This window comes from Corapipo altera, unplaced genomic scaffold, assembly GCF_003945725.1.
Source record: "Corapipo altera isolate COAL_440 unplaced genomic scaffold, ASM394572v1 128013, whole genome shotgun sequence".
Lineage (NCBI taxonomy): Eukaryota > Metazoa > Chordata > Aves > Passeriformes > Pipridae > Corapipo > Corapipo altera.
Window position 1 is genome coordinate 1 of NW_020885343.1, and position 14,426 is coordinate 14,426.

The 14,426-nt window shown below is 59.8% G+C and overlaps 2 protein-coding genes across 2 annotated transcripts in view; both read right to left on the reverse strand.

Annotated features, from left to right (window-relative positions):
* Positions 1–820: 820 nt before the first annotated feature.
* On the reverse strand, positions 821–3,654 carry LOC113940412 (U4/U6.U5 small nuclear ribonucleoprotein 27 kDa protein). The gene is made up of 6 exons (XM_027631555.1): positions 3,503–3,654; positions 2,483–2,603; positions 2,016–2,125; positions 1,814–1,893; positions 1,653–1,717; positions 821–1,121 (listed from the first exon to the last, which is right to left on the reverse strand). Exons 1-6 carry the CDS (start codon positions 3,537–3,539, stop codon positions 1,067–1,069), a joined length of 468 nt encoding a protein of 155 aa, XP_027487356.1. The 5' UTR covers positions 3,540–3,654; the 3' UTR covers positions 821–1,066.
* A 3,255-nt stretch (positions 3,655–6,909) lies between these two features.
* LOC113940411 (beta-adducin-like) overlaps positions 6,910–14,426 on the reverse strand; it is an 11,171-nt gene continuing 3,654 nt past the window's right edge. The window contains 10 exon segments of the mRNA XM_027631554.1: positions 6,910–9,445; positions 10,219–10,252; positions 10,254–10,318; positions 10,402–10,555; positions 11,317–11,406; positions 11,490–11,609; positions 12,342–12,599; positions 12,692–12,871; positions 13,629–13,727; positions 13,805–13,948. Coding sequence (XP_027487355.1) covers positions 9,147–9,445; positions 10,219–10,252; positions 10,254–10,318; positions 10,402–10,555; positions 11,317–11,406; positions 11,490–11,609; positions 12,342–12,599; positions 12,692–12,871; positions 13,629–13,727; positions 13,805–13,948 — 1,443 coding nt within the window. The 3' untranslated portion in view covers positions 6,910–9,146.

Consider the following 14,426-nt stretch of genomic DNA (forward strand, 5'->3'; position numbering starts at 1 on the left):
ACAAACCCCGGGACAGGGACTGACCCCGGGACAGGGACTGACCCCGGAACAGGGACAAACCCCGGGACAGGGACTGACCCCGGGACAGGGACTGACCTTCCTCCAGGACAGGGACAGGAAATCCCTGGGACAGGGACCGCCGGAGCAGGGACAGACACTCCCCAGGATAGAGGAAGGATCCCTGGGACCCTCAGGGCACCCCCTTCATGGCTGGGTTCCCCCCCAGGGCAGGGACTACCCACCCAAAGGGCTGTGAGTCCCTTTGAGCAGGGACCCCCCAAGTGCATCTCCTTCAGGGCTGGGACCCCCACCCCAGGACAGGGACTCCTAAGTGCAGGCACCCCCTTTGGGGTCAGACCCCCAGTGCAGGGCAGGGGGCCCCCTGGGGCAGCTCCCCCCCCAACCGTGGGAAGGACCCCCAGCCCAGGGCAGTGACATCCCAGCAAGGCCTCCCCTGCATCCCACAGCAGGGAGCACGTTGGGCCCCCCCAAATTAGGAACCACCCAGGGACCCCCCGGGGCAGGGCACCCCCCACCCCAGACAGGGCTCTGAGCACCCAAAAGCACCCCAAACTGGGAGCACCCAGATCCCACAGCTCCCCCAGGGGGGCAGGTGATGGGAAAGAGCCCCACACACACCTCCAGGACCTCCAGTTTGAGCCCAGGGCTCAAATGGGGCCCCTCGGGATTCAACTGATTTGTATTAATTCCCAAGGATTTGTGTGAGGGGGAATTGGGTTTAAATTTTGCATTTTGGGTGTAAATCCAGAGGTTTGCAGCAACCTCTCCTCATCCCTGCCTCATCCCTGAATGATAAAAATTAAAGGAAAAAACAGATCCGGGGTTTTATTAACAAGGAAACAAAGCAAAACTACGGAACACACAGCAAAATCCCGGCCAGAAACCGACGTCTTTGTACAAAAATAATACCAAAAATCTGGGAAACAGCGACTTGGGGCAGCTCCGGCCGTGGGTTTGTTGGGAATAACCCAAATTCCACTGGAATCTGGCACCAGATCCCCCCAGAGAAGCAAAATCCTTCCACGGTGAGGGCTGTGTCCCCCAGTCAGGCGATGAAATCCAGGGGCCTGTTGAATCCTCCTTTTCTGTTCATGTACTGCCTGGGCCGGGATGGAGCCAGAGTTAGTCCCCGGATCCGGGGAAATCGGGACAAAAACACCCTGGGGAGGCTGGGAACAGGGCTTGAGTGCTACAGGGAACCCCATTCCTCATGGATTTGACCGAAAACAGGAAAGCTCCCAGTGAGGAGCTGCTCCAGAGGTTGGGCTGTGTGAGGATCCTGGCAGCACAGCCTGGCTCTACCCTCAAATTCCCATCAAAAAGGGATCAGAACTGATAAATTGGGTGTTCTTTGGGAATAAATCAGGTGAACAGCATTGCTTCCCACTGCTCCAGTCCCACTCAGGCCACACTAGGCACATCCCACCCGTTCCCAACATGCTCCTCACCCCCCCCACCCGACTTCCCCGTTCCCAGGGGGATCCAGATGCCTCTCACCTCTGTTTTCACCTCTAAACCTCACAGAATTCCCATTTTCCCAAGGCTTGGAAGCCGGATCACCCCAAGGGCAGCGACCACAGTTACCTCACCAAACAAATCCTTCCTCTATCCCAAAAAAAGGTGGGACACACCTGTACTTCCTCTTCTGGGACACATTGATGGCGTAGGCATTGGCAGCACCGTCCACCTTCTTCCCCTGAGGAGAAACATTCCCCAAATCCCATGGATTGTCCCCAAACAGGGCGGGTGACACCGCAGAGCCCATGGGAGTGGCCTCCGGCCCCCCACTCACCTTGGTGGTATCAAAGGAGGCAAAGCCCATCATCTTCATCATCTCGATCTCCTCCTCCGTCTTGCCCTGCAGGTCCTCCTCTGAGGGAATGAAAACAGGGATTGGGCAAACACGGATGTTTGGATTCCCGAAAATCCTGGTATCCCTGGGCTGGTCTCACAGGGGATGTGGGAGTGTTTCAGGAGGAAAATCCCCCCCTCACCTGTGATCTGTCTCTCCTTCTTGGAGTCCTTGAGCTCCTTCTTCTCCTCATCCCGGCGTTCCTTGGGCCGCACTGGTGACGAGGAGCTGGAGCGGTGCCGGCGTGGGGACCTGCTGGGGCACACGGGGTGGGGCTGCAATTCCTGCCTGGATTTCCCACCTGGAGCTCCACTGTCCCCATGTCACCCAACAGCCCTCACCTGGTTGTCCCCACCCCACACTGCTGTCCCTGTCTGGCCTGGATGGTCCCCACCCTCGTGTGGATCATCCCCACCCTCACCTGGATCATTCCTGACTTCATCTGGATGTCTCTCCCATCACCTGGATCACCCCTGGTCTCACCTGGATTGCCTCTGCCCTCACCTGGATGGTCCCTGCCCTCACCTGGATGGTCCCTGCCCTCACCTGGATGGTCCCTGCCCTCACCTGGATGGTCCCTGCCCTCACCTGGATTGCCTCTGTCCTCACCTAGATCGTCTCCGGTGTGGGGAGCGGGACCGGCTCCTCCTCCTGTCTCTGTCCCGGGATCGGGATCGCTCCCGACGTCGCCTGTCCCTGTCCCGGGACGTGGAGCGCGAGCGCCGGCGCTCTGCCCAGGGAAGGGTCAGCTCCTGCTTCCCTGCCCGCCTCCCAAAGGAAACCCGGACAGAAAATCCCGGCTCCCAAGCACAGACCCTGGGACAGCCCCTCCCTGACCCCCAGGCCCAGGGATCCCCACATTCCCTGTCCCGTGTCCCCATGTCCCATGTCCCAGCCCCCCGGACAGCCCCTCCCAGCCCTCCCCGACCCCCCCCCAGCACAGTCCTGGGCTCAGGGACCCCCACGGGCACCGCCAGGAGTGGGAAGAGCAGCAGGAAAAGCCTCCATTCGGGAGGTGGGAATCACCCGGGACTGGGGGAATGAGCTGTTGGGTGATGGGCCCCAAAAAGCTGAGGAGGGGGGAGGGGGGCCGGAGGAGGAGGAGAGGAAGAGGAGAAGAAGGAGAAGAGGGAGAAGAGGGGGAGGAAGAGGAGAAGGAAAAAGAAAAGAAGGAGGAAGAAGAGGAGGAGAAAGCAGATGAGGAGCCTCACCGCCGCCCCTGCCCTGGAGGGTTTTTTGGGGAGCCCCCGGACCCCTCCAACCCCTGGGCCGCCCCAGGCCCCGCTCCGGCCCCAGGCCTGGCCCTTCCAACTGCCCTGCACGGCCCGGCCCCCCCGGTCCCGGCCCCTCCCGAGCCCCAGCCCGGGTCCTCCCCCAGCCCCCTCACCCGCCCCGAACCCCCAGTCCCGTCACCCCCCTGGGTCCCGCCAGGGTCTCCCCTCGCCCCTCATCTCCCCTCACTCCCCCTCACCCTGGGTCCCCCCTCAGCCCGGGACCCCCCTCACTCCTCAGCCCGGGTCTCCTCTCACTCCTCAGCCCGGGTCCCTCCTCGCCCCTCAGTCCTCTCAGCCCGGGTCTCCCCTCACCCCAGGTCCCCCCTTACTCCCCTCTCCCCGGGTCGCCCCTCACCCCGCCGCGGCGGTGACCGGGAGCGGCTGCGGCCCATGGCCGCCCCTCAGCCCCGCGCTCGCACCGCGCTCACTCCCGGGGCAGGAGCAGGAACCGGAGGAGCGGGAGCGGGTCCTGCAGCAGCGGGTCAGCACCACATCGGGACCCGCCGGCCGCGGCTCCCCGCGCTGGCCGCCCGCCCCCGAGCCAGGAGAGCGGGAGGACGGAAGGGGAGGGAAGGGGGACGGGCCGGCGGAGCCATTTCCTTCCGCCGGGCGCTGCTCCCTGGGCCCGGGCACGGCCGGGGATGTACCTGCGGCTTGGGGAGAACCGGGGTGGGTCAGGGATGTTCCTGCAGCTCATGGAGGGCCGGGGTGGGTCAGGGATCCACGTGCAGCCCTGAAGAGCCCACCCGCAGCAGGGGATGCCTGACACAGACTGTGACCCTCTGGGAAGCCCGTGCTGGAGCAGGGTCCTGGTGGAGAGAGGAGCCCAGGCTGGAGCAGGTTTGCTGGAAGGACTTGGGAGCCTTTGGGGGCCCAGCTTGGAGCAGGGGTTGGACTCGGGCTCATTTCCCTGAGCAGCAGCAGGAACAAGCTGTGATGACCTGCCTGTGACCCCCATTCCCGTGTCCCTGTGCTGCTGGAGGGGGTGAAGGGAGAGCCCAGGAAGGAGGGAGGCCTGGGGGGCAGGTGTTTGTAAGATTGATTTGACTTCTCATTCTCCTGCTCTGATTTTGTTGTTAATAAATTCAATTACTGTCCCCCCGGTGAGTCTGTTTTGCCCATGACGGTGATGGGTGAGGGATCTCTCCTGGTGTTTATCTCAATTCATGAACCTTTCATTATGTTTTCTCTGCCCTGTCCAGCTGCAGAGGGCAGTGACGGAGCAGCTTTAGTGGGTACCTGGTGTCCAGCCGGGGTCAATCCACCACAGTAGGGAAGAGGAGAGGAGAGAGCTCAGGAAGTTCCTGCAAAATTCGGGCACAGTCTGTGAGGTGCTAAGCTAGGGAGCACAGCACTTGTGCTCAGAAAAGAAGCCCTCATTGCAGGCTGAGTGCTGTAGCCTCTTCTATTTGAGTTCCTGAATTCGTCCTGTCTCAGGGCAGTAAACTAAGAAGTTTTCCATTGGAAAGGAACCAGTCCTGTATTCCTTCACACCAAAAAGTGCTTTTAACTTGGTTTTTCTTCTTACAACTGTTAACAAAATTGAGTATAAACAGGATATGAGCGTGATGATGTTTTTAACTGCTGGCTTAAGTTACAGTTGTATTTAAGAAAAGAAAAAAAAGCCTTTTTTCCTCATTAGATAACTTTGGCAAGAAAATTTAATATATTGATGTTAGAAGGCTGAGGAAGGTCAATTTTGTTGCTTCTCACCTTTCCAGCATCCCCCACAGACTCTCCTCTTCGTGGCAGCTTTCCTGTCCTCACACCATTCTTTCACAGCAGCTGCATGGCTGAAGAGCTTCTAGTTCGTTACTCCTTCAAGCAGAAGATTAGAAAAGAGCACCATGGATAAGCTTTTGTTACTCTTGCACCTTCAGAGGAGCTTAAATGACCCCTTTTAACACTTTGGAAGGACTCTGCCATGATTAGCAGTGGCTTCTGTTCTCCTGAATGGGAGTCACCACCAGGTAGATGGTGAAAACAGACCCCACTAATTTTGTCTTGCTTTTTCTTACTGTGATTTTATACCATGTGAAGGCCAAGGAAGGGAAGAGTCTGCCTGTAACTGCAGCTTCATCACAGTGGTTTTCTTCAGGCTTCTTACTGCTTATAATTCTTTTTATTAATAAAAAGCTGCTTTGCAAACAGATTGCCTAAAATTCCTCTTGGAGATTAAAGTTGGCTTATTGATTCAAAAGCTGGATGAAAATACCTCTCTGCAAACCATTTTAACAGCCTGCATGTGTGCAGGGGTGTGGGAGAATGGCCTTTTGGGAAAGGACTGTTTGAACAGGGGACGTGGTATTTCTGGCTTAGCCCAGCATTTATATATTCAGATAATTCCGATAATTCATCCTGTAGTCTGGTCCCAGACAAGTAACACTGTGTAAAGCAGATTCAGTATCTGCACTAGTGTCCTTTTTTTTATTAAAGGTTTAACAGAAAATTTTCCTCCCTCAAAACTGTACCTGGCTGGAGCCTCGCTTGTCCTACCAATGTGGCTCTTCTTGCCATAGCTCCAGTCCTATCCCTGCTGGCAAATGCAGATCTGCTTTAAAATGTGAATGTTAGACCTGCCATAGGTCTGGTCCTTCCCACTCCCCCCAGGCTGTTCCCTGCAGGGGCTGTGACAGGTCACAGGCTGTGGGTACAGTCATGGGCTGCAGGTTCCTGCATCAGTCTGGGGGGGCTTTTCAGTTCTGGATATGAACCAAGAGACTTGTTTTAGATCAGAAAAGAATTCCTGTTTCTGACCAGCAACATCTTCTACAAACGAAACTACTGAGATAAATTGTGGGAAGCAGCAATTTCTCAGCAAAACCAATTTTGTGACTGGCCTGATTTTCCCCAGATTCTACCCGAGAATCCACCTAATTAGATGAGCACAACTCCTGCTGTCACACTTCTCTCCTGCTGCAGAGGAGAGACAAAATTTGAAGTTCCACATCCCTATTTTTGAAGTTCAACCCCCTGCTCTGAGACAGAAAGTGTTGTGTTTTAATGGAACACCCAAGTGTTGATCCAGCTGCTGCATCCTCTGGGAAACACGAGGGAAACGTGGAAAGCCAACATCCATGTGGAATGTGGCAGTGCTTGTCTAGGTACCAGCACATCTCCCATTGTCCCCCCTGCACCCAGAAAGGAACCAAGGCCTGAATTTCCCTGGTCAGGGCAGCCCTTCAAACTTGAAAGGAGAACTTGGCATCTGTCCCCTCAAAGAGGAGGGAAGGAGAGACTGTGCAGCAGTTCCAGAGGTGTCTTCCAGACCCCCAGACAAACCCTTAAGGGTTCTCAAACGTTAACATTTCTGTGGGTAAAAATAAATAGGCTTGATTCCAGGCCCAGCCCCAGCTCCACCTCCATCCCATCCCAGCCCTGTCCCACCCCAACTCCATTCCCCTGTCCGTCCACACACCATCCTCAGCCCTGTCTCTGTCCCCACCTCCATCCCCACCTCCATCCCCATCCCCACCCCTATCCCCATCCCTATCCCCATCCCCATCCCATCCCAGCTCCATCCCCATCCCTTCCTCTATCCCATCTCAGCTCCATCCCCACCCCCACCTCCATCCCAGCTCTCTCCCCATCCTCAGCTCCATCTCGTCCCCCTTCCCAACTCCATCCCCGCTCCCCCCCCCCCCCCCTCCTGGTATCCCCATTCCCCCCCCCCATCTCACCCAGCTTTATCCCCAGCCCATCCCATGTCCATCTCACCCCCCGAGCCCGGGACACCCCTCTCTCCCCGCAGTGTCCGGGCGCTGCCGGTGCCAAACACGGGGTTTATTTGTTTATTTACACCGGCGTTCCACCGCTCCCGGCCGCGATTGTCACCCGCGGGGACATCCCCCATCCCGGCCTCCTCCCGGGGCCATTCCCGGGGCTTCACCCCCCCCCCCAGTCCCGCGACGGGGCTCTGCCGGGAGGCCCAGTTGGGAAAAGGGGCTCTGGATCCCGGTGGATCCCCGGGATCGCCCTCCCCGCGGCCAACGAGGGGATCAGCCTCTGTTCTCCAGCACAGCCCCGGGCCAGGGATTCGCCCCATCCCTGCCCTCCCTGGAGAGACCCCCACCCCGAGCCTTGCTGGAGCGAGGGGAGGGAGCCAGGATGGGGGGGTTATCCCAAAGGTGGTCCTGGGATGTGATCTCAGATCCACGTCCTTCCAGCTGAGCAGCCGGGAGGGACCCTCGCCGTGGGATGATGGTGGCACAGGAGCCTTTGTCCCTGCTGGGGCACCGAGTCCTTCCCTGCCCGAGAGCCCTGGAATTCCATGGACGGGGAAGTCAACCCCTGTCATCTCTGCAAAGCCCGTGGCCCTTCGAGAAAGGAGTTACAAAGGCGCTGGGGACAAACCTTTGGGGACAAAGGGGTGACAGAACTCCCAGGGACAGTCCCTCAGGGACAAAGGGGTGACCAAGCCCCCGGGCCGGGGCTGGGCTGTGTGGCAGTGCTGTCATTAAGAACGCCCCCGGGTGCGATGGTGCCACCCGGGGAGGTGACACAGCTGTCCCTGGGGGGTCACCTGGGGGGGGAAACAGGCTCAGGGACAAAAATGGCCTCAAAGAGCCTTAAAATCAGTGGCAGTGAGGAACAGCCCCCCTGGGGACAGGGCTGGGGGCACAGAGCGGGTTTGGGGGCTCAGGGTGTCCCCTTGGTCCCCCCAGTCCCTGTGGGAGCAGGATGGGGACCTGGGGAGGACACTGGGCAGGGCAAAGGCTCTTCCCAACCTCCAGGCTCAGGTTGGCTGTGGGGTCTGGTAACCCAGGGTTCTCTCTGCTCTTTCCTGCACCCCGATCCCTCCCACACCCCATCCCATGGGCTTCCTGCTTTTCCAGAGGGGATCCAACCCCCCTGAGCTGCCTCACAGCAGCAAAAAGCCTGGAAACCACAGTGACGGCACACGGGACAATCCTGCTGGGAGTGAGGAAACCCCAATATGGGGGCTCTGGGTCCCCCAGACCCCCCTGGACAGGACCTCCTGGAAGGCTCAGGGTGAGCACTGCAGGAAATTGGGAGGATGGGGCCCGATCCCATTGGGTTATCCCCAAAATCCCAACACTGGAGCGGCTGCAGGGCAGATCAGCAGGGCTGGGGCTCTTCTTCCCAGGAAGAGGTTTGGCCGGGAGGTTGTAACTCTGGGAGGGAAGGGAACGCCGGGAAGGACTGAAGTTGTGCTGGGAATCCAGAGCTGGGCAAAGCAGGGATCCGTCGTGGGTGGGGCGGTGTGAGCGGGGCCGGGGGCGCTGGCGGGAATTGGCAGCGTGTGTTCATCCCGAAGTAGCACTTGGTGAGTGAGTTTTGCTCAGTTTTAAGTAACACAGACGATTCCCGGAGGTGATTTTTCCCTACTTTCCAGGGTGCGGGTCGTGCGGTGAGGTGGGGGCTTTTCCAGGGGTGGGAAATCCTGCTGCTCTTCCTCGGGTGGGGGGAATGCGGGATGGGAGCACCAGGAGAAGGGGAGGAAGTGGTTCTTCAGCCCAAGGAGAGGAAGATTACGATCTAGGAAGGAGAAACCTTGGCTTCTCCTTTGGGAAGAGCAATCCCCCACCTTCATCCCGGTCCCATTCTCCCGGTGAAGCAACAGGCAGTTTTCCCTGGGGATGAAGCCAACGCCATTCCAGCAGAGCTTGAAACAGAAGGTGAAGAAAATAACCACAAACCACCCTTTTCTTCCTCAAATCAAGCAGATCTGGGCTCTGGTAGGAAAATCCAACTCTCGGCCCATGGTGGGAAGGGGCTGGAGCCCAGGAGGGAGAGGGGGAGGGAGGTGCAGCAGGAATTTCCCCAGGTGGGGACCACAGTCTCTCTAAGCTCGGTGACCGCCTCCAGGAGCGGGTGACAAGGGGGACGAGGTACCTTGTGCCAGGAGGACCCAGAAAACAGCCGGATTCCGGGGGTTTGGGGCTGGGCCTCGGCCAGACGCGCGAGGCAGGAGCCGTTCCCCCGCCCCGGGGGATCCCAGGGGTGGCCACCACCACCAGCGAGGCCTCCAGGGAGACTCAAGATTCGATCTTTTCCTTCTTTTTGCCTTTTTTCAGGAAAGACGGGGTCCGGAATTTCTTCTTCTTCTTGGAGGGTGATTTGGAGGGTGAACCGTCGGGGGAGACGGGGGTGCTGGTCACCGTCTCCTTCTCCTTGGGGACATCCTGGTCGGCGTTGGGGGCTGTCCGCTCCGTCCCCCCTTTTCCCAGGTTTTCCTCAGTGCTTTGCTCCTCGTCCTTCCCGTTCACCACCGCCGGCGGCTCCTTCTTGGCGGTGGAATCGGCCGGGGCTTGGCCGCCATCCACCTTCTTGTCACCTTGGGAGCAGAGAGGGGACAGGGAATTGGGGTGGCAGTGCCCATGCTGTTGGGGTTTGATCCCCCAGTCACCGGTGGGGCCTGGGCAGGAGCAGGATTTGCCCTCCAGGGGTGGAGAACGTTGGGATTTGATCCCGTCCTGCCGCAGGTGCCGCTTCCCCGAACCTCCCCCCTCCCTGCGGGACAAGCGATGTGGGATGGAGAGCTGGGAAGAGGCAGCGGGAAAAGCAAGAAGCAAACAAGGAGGGATTTCCCAGTGGATTTCCTAAGGGATTTCCTTCCTTGGGGATCCCTGAGTGGGCCACGGAGAGCAAAGTTCCCCCCGAGCCCATGTCCCTCCTCCGGGATGGCCTCTCCGTACTTACTACGGCACCAGGGATTCAGGGATAACTCCTTGGGTGACAGGCACACGGGGAGGAAAGAGAAAGGAGACATTGTGGAGACAGACAGACAGACAGACACCACGAGACACCATGGCAGAGCCAGCAGCCCCAAGCCCCGACACCCGCGGCCGACCGGAATGACGGGAATGTCGCACCCGCCGGAGTTGGGATGGGGGACAGGGGTGTCCCTGCACCCCACAAAACCACCAGCGGATGAATCCCCACTGGGGTTGGGCCCCTCCGGAGCGGGGACCCCCCAGGACAGGCAGAGGGACACAGGGGCATGTTGAGCTGTGTCAGCATGGTTTGGCCTCAGCCCCCTCATCCCCCCACTGCATCTGCTCAGGGGGGCCCCGCTCCTGGGTTTGGGGTGCTTGTCACCCCACTCACCCTCCGTGGGCTCCGCAGGCACGGGGGGCTCCGGGGCCGAGCCGGGGGAGGCTTTGGGTGGGGGGGGCCCCGCTCTCCTCGGTCGCCGCGTCCTTCTCGCCTGCCACGGAGAGACACGTTGGCCATGGGGTACCCTGGGTGCCACCCGGGGGAGATGGGGGTATTTTGGGGTGCCCCTCCTACCCTGCAGCCGCTTCTTCCTCTCCACCTCCTGCCTGTACTCCTCCAGCTCCTGGTCCGTGAGCTGGCTGAAGGGGTTGGGGGGCTCCGGCTCGGGGGGAGCCTCTTCCCGGGAGCCCTCCTTGGCCTCCGCGTCCCCCAGGTGGCTCTCGGTGGACTGGAACAGACCCCCCCGGTGAGGTCAGTCCCCCTGGAACAGTGTCACCCCCTCCAGAGTAGGGTCACATCCCCCCTCAGAGCACCGTCAACCTCCTCTAGGGTGGTGTCACCTCCTCCACAGCAGTGTCACCCCCTCTGGGGTGGTGTTAGTGCCTCTGGAGTGGTGTCACCTCCTCCATAGCAGTGTCACCCTTCTGGAGTGGTGTCACCCCCTTCACCAGTGGAATGCTGGGGAGGGAAGGGCTGGTGGTCTGAGGAGGGGGATGTGTGGGGACATGGGGCTGGGGACATTGGATGACATTGGATCAGGAATATGGAGTGGCATAGGGCTGAGGACATTAGGTGACATGGGGTGACACAGGGTGATATGGGGCTGGGGGTGCAGGGCTGGGGACACAGTGTGGCATGAGGTGACACCATGCCATGTGTGGGACTGTGGCTGGTCTTGGTGACAATGCTGGTCAGTGCTGTGACCAGGGATTTGGGGTGACAAGGGGTTGGGGAAACAGGGTGACACAGGGCTGGGGACACAGGGTGGTATGGGACTGGGGACATGGGGTGACACAGGGCTGGGGACACAGGGTGACACAGGGTCACATGTGCCAGGGACACAAGGTGACATGGGGCTGGGGATGCACGGTGACACAGGATGACACAGGGTGACCCAGGGTGACATGGGGCTGGGGACACAGGGTGACAGAGGGTGACAGAGGGTGACACAGGGTGACACAAGGTGACACAAGGTGACACGGTGCCTACGGGGCTGCGGCTGCTCTCGGCGATGACACTGGCCAGCAGCTGCGACTGGGGCCCGGCCGACTTCACGTCCTGGCGGTTTTGCTCCCGGATCTGAGGGTGAGGACAGGGCTGAATCCCCCCGAGGATGGGGGTAAATCCCCCCTGTGCCCCTGCCCCACCCCGCGGGGCCGCACCTTGTTGCGCATCTCCAGCACCTCCTGCGGGTCCGTGTAGAGGGGCACGAACTGGTTGGGGTTCTCGATGCGAATGGGGGTCCCACTGCTGCCCTTCTCCACCTCGTCCGCTCGCAGCCACTGCAGCAGCAGGGAGGGAACCCCAGAAAAGGTGTGTTGGGAAGGGGGAGACCCCAATAACAGAAAGGAGACCCCGATAATAGAGGGGAGACACAAGAAGTGCAGGGAGACCTGATAAATTCAACTTGTGCAGAGGGGAGACCCCAGTGTAGAGGGGAGACACAGTAAATGCACCTTGTACAGAGGGGAGACCCTGACACATGCGCTTTACATAGAGGAAAGACCCCAGTAGTAGAGGGGAGACCCCAATAAATGCATTTTACATAGAGGGGAGATCCTGATAAATGTGGGAAGACCCTGACAAATGCACCTTGTGTAGGGGGGAGACGCTGATAATAGAGAGGAGACTCCAATAAATGCAGAGACACCCAAGTAAACTCAACTTAGATAGAAGGGAGATGCCAATAAATGTGAGAAGATCACAATAAACTCATTTTACATAGAGGGCAGATCCCAAGAAATGCATTTTGCATAAAGGGGAGACTCCAGTAATAGAGGCAGACCTTCACAAAGACAATGGCTCTCAGTTCCCCAAGAAGGGGTGGTGGGATTTCAAACTAACCATTGTTACGAGCTGAGGGTGGATCCCTGGGCCTTGCAAATTTTAGCAGGATCAGTAACATCCCGGCCACCCCTACCTGGGATCCCCCACACCCCACCCGTCACCATTCCCGAGACAAACCCCTTCCCAAACGTCTCCAACGGCCCCGTGCAGCCGCGTCTGCCCCTCACCGTGGTCTTTGTCCTCTGGCCGCCGGCACTGCCCTGCGGCTCCTCGGCCAGGCTGACCCTGGTGTAGGTGTTGGGGGTGTTGAGCCACCTCGTCTTCTCCTTCTGCTGCTTCTGGGCGTGCTGGCGCAGCGCAGGGGTCCCGGCGGGCTCCTCCTCGAACACGAAGGCCGTCACAGTGGCCGGGATGAGCACGTCGCTCTTGGGCTTGCTCTTCTCCTGCACGAAGGGGTAGCGGTACGTGTAGCCCGTGCGGTACCCCTGGGGAGCAGAGAGCGAGGAGGCGTCAAGGCAGGGGAGACAAAGAGGCTTCTGAGAGTAGTTTGGGGGGCCTGGGGGGTTTGGGTGCTCACCAGGTTGTCCAACATCCTCATGAGGGCCTCGAACTCATGCTCGCCCAGGCGGCTCTTGTGCAGGGGCCCGAAGGTGGTGCCGGCGCGGCGCAGGGCGCCGGGGCCGTGGGGCACTCGCTGCTTCGCCCCCTCCAGCACGATCAGGTTCTCGGCGCCGCCCGCGCTCGCCAGCGCCGACACCTGCCCGGGGCGAGGGGCAGGGTGAGGGCAGGGAGCATGGGGGGCAGCCCTAGCCCTGCCCACGGACCCTGTGCTGGGCACTGCGGGGGCTGAGACCGCACACAACTCAGTGCATGGACCCAGAACACTGCACTGACTGCAGAGACCTGGCACAGCTCAGTGTATGGACCCAGAACATTGTGCTGACTGCAGAGACCTGGCACAGCTCAGTGCATGGACCCAGAACACTGCACTGACTGCAGAGACCTGGCACAGCTCAGTGTATGGACCCAGAACACTGCACTGACTGCAGAGACCTGGCACAGCTCAGTGCATGGTCCTGGGGCACTGTGCAAGTGGCAGAGACCTGGTCATGGGGCACTGCAGTGGGGGGTGAGACAATACACAGCTCAGTGCACAGGCCCAGGGCACTGTTCTGGCAGCAGAGACCTGGCACAGCTCAGCTCACGGACCAGGACATTGCACTGACTGCAGAGACCCAGCACAGCTCGGTGCAGAGTCTCGGGGCACTGGGCTGGTGGCTGAGGCCTGGCACAGCTTCACTCATGTCTGGGGCCCCACAGTGGTGGCAGAGACCTGACACAGCTCAGTGCGCGGTCCTGGGGCCTGTGGCTGCAGCTGAGCCCACACACAGCTCAGTGCTCATTCCTGGGGTACCACGGTGTTGGCTGAGGCCGTACACACTCAGTGCCCATTGCCAGGGTCACCAGGCCGTCAGCTGAGCCCACACACAGCTCCTCACATGCCCCGTGCTCACCTGGACTTCGCAGGCCGCCTGCAGGTGGAAGATGCTGTAAAAGGCCTCCTCGGCCGTGTCCCCCAGCGCCAGCACTCCGTGGTTCCGCAGCACCAGGATCTGTGGGTCACCGGGAGCTCAGCGGGGCGGGGAGGGGTGACAGGGCCACCCCACGTCCCCCCCAGGCGCCCCCTCACCTTGCAGGTGGGCCCGAGGCACTTCTGGAGCTCCACCCGGTCGGCCTCGTCCTCCACCTCCCCGCGGAAGTCGAAGTAGGCGACGTCCCCCAGGAGCAGCGCGGCCCGGGAGATGGGCAGGAGCCCGCAGCGCATGGCCGACACCTGGGCACGGGAGGGACAGGGCAGGGGGGGACAGGGGACCCCCAACACCCCCACAGAACGGCAGCACCCCAAAAACCGGCAACGCCCCGAAAAACCCAACCTTGAACCCCCTCCAACATCCCACAAAAAGAAACACTAAACCAAAGAACCCCACAAAGAACTCCACTGCCAAAAAATCCACAACCCCCAAAAAAAGCCATCCCCAAAAACCCCCAACCCTCCCAAAATCCCCCCAAAACCAAGTTCCTAAATTCCCCCCAAGCCCTCCACCACCCAAACTACAAAATCCCACCGAAAACCAAATTGCCCCCAAAGAGCCCAAACAACCCTAACCCCCAGAAACACCCCCAATTACCTCCAACTCTCCCTGTCCCCTCCAAATCCCCAGTGCTCCCAAATCCCATAGTACACTTCAAGGCCCCAAAATCCTCCCCAGCCCAACCCTTCCCTCAAAGACACCCAACTTCTTTAACCCCCC

What these genes read in the sequence shown, in the direction of transcription:
- LOC113940412 (XM_027631555.1), bottom strand. Translation starts at nt 3,539, where the DNA reads ATGGGCCGCAGCCGCTCCCGGTCACCGCCGCGGCGGG. An exon ending in GAAGGAGAGACAGATCACAG is followed by an intron (nt 1,894 to 2,015) that starts GTGAGGGGGGGA and finishes TCATTCCCTCAG; the next exon opens with AGGAGGACCTGCAGGGCAAG. An exon ending in TCCCAGAAGAGGAAGTACAG is followed by an intron (nt 1,122 to 1,652) that starts GTGTGTCCCACC and finishes ATCCCGGCCCAG; the next exon opens with GCAGTACATGAACAGAAAAG.